Consider the following 5,922-nt stretch of genomic DNA (forward strand, 5'->3'; position numbering starts at 1 on the left):
TAATGTGTGTATATTGGGTATCGGGTTTTCTTTCGGGTTTTTCTTCAAGTTTTAGGTAATACCCAAATCCGATCAGGTATCGAACCTTAAATGTATTATACCCTATTGAGTTTACACACTTTCCAAACCCGAACCAAATCTCTACTTCGAGTCGAGTTTGGATTCGGATAATATGCCCAAGGTTAACCGTACTGATATTTTTTTTTTCCATATAAATTATGGTTAGAGTTTTTTCAGGACGTGAAATTAAAAAATTACATATCTCTATGCCATTATTGGGCTTTAATATATATAAAACTTTTTATAAATATTTTCCAATAACACTTGGTTTAAAAAACTACTTTTTTTCTCAAACTGCGAGTCTTTTAAGACGTTGTTAATTTGTTATTTGTGTGTTTGGGCGTGAAACATGGCAATCACATAGCTTTCTTCTTATATCTCTCGCTTCTTATATCTCTCGCACTCAAACTATTCCATTCCAACTCAGCCTCGTCTACTAGGAAACAACGTACGTGAGGATCTTTATAGCGAAAAAAAATAGCTGACCCCAAGTCTCAAAACTCAATTTTAATTTGTATGATTGGGTTTATTAGGGTCGTCATCATTTTATTTATATATATAAAAGAATATTCGAGAATCACTATCTAAACAAAGATTTAACCTCAGCAGAGGTAGCTAGGTCGGCGATTCACTGCAAAGTTATCAAACGTGATAATTGCCTACATATAAAGAAGAAAGAGTTGAGAAACATGAGAAAAAGATGTGAACAATGTCTCTCTGAAACTTCAATTCCCAGTTGAGTTTCCCCACTTCTTCTGTCTGACAAACAAAATCAGTTTGGTCTCGTGACCTTGACATATCCATTTTTATTGATAACGAATTGAGTGGTTACAATAAACATACCTGGAAGATATTTGATTCATTCAATTTTTTTTTTCTTTTTTTGTTAAATAATAAATAAATAAATAACGTCCAGGGCCTATAAATAAGAGAGATATCCACTCCCACTGAAAACCCAAAATCAATCAGAGAGAAAGAGAGCTTCTCAAGGCATACAAAACTGAACACACACAAAAAAAAATGTAAGTCACTGATTATTTTTTATTTTTTATTTATTTTTTTTTTTTTGGCAAGATTTTCAGACGAAACTTATTTGATTTTTGTTGTTGTTGTAATTTTATTCAGGGAAAATGGAAGTAAGAAGGTGTTGAAGCCGATGGATTCAGAGCAACTGAGAGGATACGGACATCGAATGGTTGATTTCATTGCCGATTATTACAAAACCATTGAAGATTTCCCTGTTCTTAGTCAAGTTCAGGTCACCCATTTCTTCTTCTTTCTTGAAACATATCAATTTGGTCTGGGTTTATTATGGGTTTTGTTATATAGAACCTATTCGGATTGTGAGAAGTTGGGCTTGTATAAAGTTTCGAAATTTATCGTTCCCGGATGTTGTGAGATACCTAACTTTCTTTTAAATTTGTTAAGACCAAATTCTGGTGGTACATTGTGGTTTCTTCTTTTTGTTGTGTTAATATCTTCTCTCTGCTTTAATATATTCACAACTGTTTTGGAATTTTTAACTTTGTTGTGATGCAGCCTGGTTATCTTCATAAGCTTTTGCCTGATTCTGCACCAGACCACCCTGAAACTCTAGATCAAGTTCTTGATGGTGATGATTACATTATTTCTTCATTTTGTTGAGCATTTTCTGATGAACATATAGATACATACTAAGCCCCTGTTTTATGCAACCATCTTATTTGTGTTTTTTTTTTTTTTCTTGGCAGATGTGCGGTCGAAGATCTTGCCTGGAGTTACGCATTGGCAAAGTCCGAGTTTCTTTGCTTATTACCCTTCTAACAGCAGTGTCGCCGGTTTCTTGGGTGAGATGTTGAGTGCTGGTCTTGGTATTGTTGGTTTTAGTTGGGTTACTTCTCCAGCTGCCACCGAGCTCGAGATGATCGTTCTTGACTGGCTTGCCAAACTGCTCAACCTACCCAAGGAGTTTATGTCCAAAGGTAATCACTTCAAAACAGTACAAAACTTGTTTGCTTGTATTATAATAAGACCTTAGACCTAATAATAAGTGTGACTTGATTGATAAATATATTGTAGGAAACGGAGGTGGAGTGATACAAGGGTCAGCTAGTGAAGCTGTTCTTGTTGTTCTGCTCGCTGCCCGCGATAAAGCCTTAAGAAGCGTTGGCAAAAACACACTTGAGAAGCTCGTTGTCTACTCCTCTGACCAGACTCATTCAGCTTTACAGAAGGCTTGCCAGGTGCGTTTTGCATATTTTGAAATCAAAGAGTCTTTGTAAAATAGGAAACTAATATTCTGCTGGTTAATTGTTGACAGATTGCTGGAATCCATCCAGAGAACTGCAGAATGCTAGAAACCGATGCCTCTACAAATTACGCTCTGCGTCCAGAATTGTTTCAAGAAGCTGTTTCTCGGGATCTTGAAGCTGGACTGATTCCATTCTTTTTATGCGCTAATGTAAGAACTAGCATATTAATAATTGCTTACCCTGTTGAAGCATTTCTTCTGAAAAGTTCATTTGTTATATTCCAGGTTGGAACCACTTCTTCAACCGCCGTTGATCCATTAGCTGCACTAGGAAAGATCGCTAACGTTAGTTATTTCCCATTTCCGCAAAAACTTCATAGAAGAAACTTTTAAGGCATAGAAAGTACTGCTGATGCTATTTCTCTTGCTACATTTCTCAGAACAATGAGATATGGTTTCACGTGGATGCAGCGTACGCTGGAAGTGCTTGTATATGTCCAGAGTACCGACAATACATCGACGGTGTAGAAACTGCAGATTCTTTTAACATGAATGCTCACAAATGGTTCCTCACTAATTTTGATTGTTCACTTCTTTGGGTAAAGGTATAGTATAGATCAGTACACTTTTAATCTCAAATTCTCCTGTCTTTCTCTCTTTACGTATATAAGAAAAGGATTAATATTTGGAAAACAGGATCAAGATTCTCTCACTGAAGCGCTTTCAACTAATCCAGAGTTTCTCAAAAACAAGGTAAGAAATATTTTGTTCTTCACAAAAAAAAGATTACTAGTCCTAATATAAACTTTATATATTTGGCCAGGCCTCTCAGGCAAACTTGGTTGTTGATTACAAAGACTGGCAAATCCCTCTCGGACGAAGATTCAGGTTCTTTGCTTTCGCAGAAAATCAAATTTGAGATTTCTGAAGACTAGCTGGATCTGCTTTACATTTGCATAGATACACACAATCTGAGTTTTGTTTTGTTTACTGACAGATCATTGAAACTATGGATGGTTTTACGACTCTATGGAGCTGAGACCTTGAAGAACTACATCAGAAACCATATCAAACTGGCTATAGTTTTCGAACAACTTGTCTCTCAAGATCCTAACTTTGAGGTAACTGTTAGAAAAACTTATTCTGGAAAAAGATTCTTGCAAGAAGGTTAATAAGCGGATTATTCTCGTTTGCAGATTGTCACACCTCGAATCTTTTCTCTTGTCTGTTTCCGCATTGTGCCTGCAAACAACGATGAAAAGAAGTGTAATAACCAAAACCGCAAACTCCTAGACGCAGTGAACTCTTCAGGGAAACTCTTCATTTCTCACACTGTAAGTGACTTGTCTTTCTTCGTGTTCTTGATCTAGCTGAATAATGTTGTTAATGAATCAATTTAAATGTATTTGCGTTACTTGGGAGACAGGCTTTGTCGGGAAAAATCGTTCTACGTTGCGCCATAGGAGCACCATTGACGGAGGAGAAGCACGTGAAGGAGGCGTGGAAGGTTATTCAGGATGAAGCATCTTTCTTGCTTCACAAGTAAACATGATATGAAAAACCAAGAATAAAGCGGTTTTTGCCAACAAACCGAAGCTTTTCGGTTTGGTTTGGTTTAATTTGATTTGATAATAAAATAAAACAAGGTGAATGTCGGTACACTTTAGCACGGTGATCTTGTATGTACGTATATCTATTTGATTGTGGTTAATTTACGTAACTAATAATAATATAGAAGTTTGTATTTTATTGTTAGAGCAAATCCAATGGTACACCAAATGTTGCTCTAACTCTATATTTGGTATAAAACCTAAAATACCATCTCTAACTGTGTTTCAATTATTGCTCGAAAAATAGAGAAATGAATAGTGTTGCTCAAAACTATAAATTGTTCCCTCAAATTTGATATCTTATAATTTTATATCTAAACAAAGTTATCAATACAATAAAAGTACAATGTGTTGCTCTCCTCTTCTGACACATCAACTTTTATATAATGTGTTGCTCTCCTCTTCTGACACATCAACTTTTATATAGAAGCAGAGACTGATACATCAATTAAAATAGTTAGCCTATCAAATTATAACAATTAATACATGTCAGTTTTTTTCTTCCTTATGTGGACAAGCAAATCAAAAACGATTTTGATTAAACGCAGTGATTTATGTTCTTCGTATTTGTTTGCTTCTTCTGTCCAATATCCGGCCAAAGCTCTGATTTTGCGACTGCTAAAACCTTCGGAACTCCCTTTATTTCGTTGGACGATCATCACCTTCCAGAAAATTTCAACCGGAAACGTTCGTCCACCATCAGCTTCATCTCCGTCGAGTTCTGAAGACTTTCAACCAATCGAAGAGCTTCCTCTGAAGCTACAAGAGATAGTGAAGTTATTCCTATCGGGACAAGAGCCGAGAGCTAAATACATGCAGCTTATATTCTACGAAGAACATCTTAAACCACTCGAGCCTCGATTCAAGACGAGGGAGAATAAAGTTGAAGATTGTGTTTCTCAGGTTTGGGTTAGGGATTTCTTCGATGACCAACACAACGTTGTCTATGAAGCTGATTCTGATTCATCTATCACTAAAGGGCTTGCTGCTCTTTTAGTCCAGGGTTTATCTGGTAGACCTGTCCCTGAGATTTTGAGGGTTACGCCTGATTTTGCTCTTCTTCTTGGTTTGCAGCAGAGTCTGTCTCCTTCTAGAAACAATGGATTCCTTAATATGCTTAAGTTGATGCAGAAAAAGGCTCTTCATTTGGAAGTCAAAGGTGAGGAAGATTCAAGTTCTGGAGAGAGTTTAGAATCCAGCTTCGTACCTACTCCTGAAACAAACGGTGGAGAAAGTTTTGTGGTTGACAAGGAATTTTCTGCATTCGTCACAATACGACATCGTCGAGGTTCGCATCAGCTCTATTTCATGCATCACTGGTTTTGATTTCAATTTAATTTGTGGTCCATTCTTTTTTACCTTGTCGTGTTCAAGACTTTGTTCTGTTCATCAATCATCACTGGTCGCACCGAGAATCAAGTTCTGTTCTGGTAGTGGTGGTGGTGTTTTAAATTCCGGTAAGAGGTGCGTGGCGAGGTGTAGCTTAGAAACAGTGAATGTTAGTGTTGGCCAGGTTACGGAGGTTGATAAGGATACGTTCTGACCAATCGTTAAAGCCGTCGGTGATAAGATTGTTATTCTCGATATGTACACTCAGTGGTAACGTTTCGATCACTTCTTCTTATGTGTGTGACTTTTGCATACCTTGATTGCAATTCATTTAGAGAAAAGGTATAACGCCAGTCTCGTTGTTTAATTTGTAGTGAACAATGTGACAAATTTAGTTAACTTGAGTTTAAATATTGCAGTGTTCTCTTTATACTCATCTTGTCCTTTTAATTTGCTTTTTAGACTAAGAAAACCCTTGCAAAGGAATCTCCATCTAAGCTAAACGATGACTATTCTTCTGAATAGGAGGGTGATTCTTCTTTGGATGAAGTAGGAATTGTATCATAAACATTCTTCTAATGTTAGAGTATTGCAGAACTTGTTTTTTTTTTTAAATTGATTTGTTAATTAAGTAGGAACTTGCCCCTGAAAAGAAGAGACCAGAACCTCTTGAGAAAGACAAGGAAGAGAGCA

General features: G+C 36.6%; 2 protein-coding genes across 2 annotated transcripts; both read left to right on the forward strand.

Moving 5' to 3' along the window:
• The first annotated feature begins 480 nt into the window (after positions 1–480).
• LOC104766799 (phenylacetaldehyde synthase) lies at positions 481–4,039 on the forward strand. The gene is made up of 14 exons (XM_010490752.3): positions 481–795; positions 977–1,082; positions 1,186–1,318; positions 1,600–1,672; positions 1,791–2,021; positions 2,119–2,282; positions 2,360–2,500; positions 2,576–2,635; positions 2,731–2,895; positions 2,987–3,043; positions 3,114–3,178; positions 3,288–3,411; positions 3,487–3,624; positions 3,717–4,039. Coding segments are annotated over exons 2-14 (1,473 nt in total). The 5' UTR covers positions 481–795; positions 977–1,080; the 3' UTR covers positions 3,837–4,039.
• Positions 4,040–4,303: 264 nt separating this feature from the next.
• LOC147921065 (sufE-like protein 1, chloroplastic/mitochondrial) lies at positions 4,304–5,640 on the forward strand. Its single transcript, XM_087502311.1, has 2 exons — positions 4,304–5,188; positions 5,275–5,640. The coding sequence occupies exons 1-2, from the start codon at positions 4,387–4,389 to the stop codon at positions 5,349–5,351; spliced, it is 879 nt and encodes a 292-aa protein (XP_087358437.1). The 5' UTR covers positions 4,304–4,386; the 3' UTR covers positions 5,352–5,640.
• Positions 5,641–5,922: the final 282 nt, after the last annotated feature.

This window comes from Camelina sativa, chromosome 19 (genome assembly GCF_030686135.1).
Source record: "Camelina sativa cultivar CO46 ecotype springtype chromosome 19, ASM3068613v1".
NCBI lineage: Eukaryota > Viridiplantae > Streptophyta > Magnoliopsida > Brassicales > Brassicaceae > Camelina > Camelina sativa.

Coding starts and splice junctions, on each gene's coding strand:
- LOC104766799 (XM_010490752.3), top strand. Junction 3,179..3,287: donor CCTCTCGGACGAAGATTCAG/GTTCTTTGCTTT, acceptor GTTTACTGACAG/ATCATTGAAACTATGGATGG. Junction 3,625..3,716: donor AACTCTTCATTTCTCACACT/GTAAGTGACTTG, acceptor CTTGGGAGACAG/GCTTTGTCGGGAAAAATCGT.
- LOC147921065 (XM_087502311.1), top strand. CDS start 4,387: ATGTCAGTTTTTTTCTTCCTTATGTGGACAAGCAAATCAAAAACGATT. Junction 5,189..5,274: donor CACAATACGACATCGTCGAG/GTTCGCATCAGC, acceptor GTCGTGTTCAAG/ACTTTGTTCTGTTCATCAAT.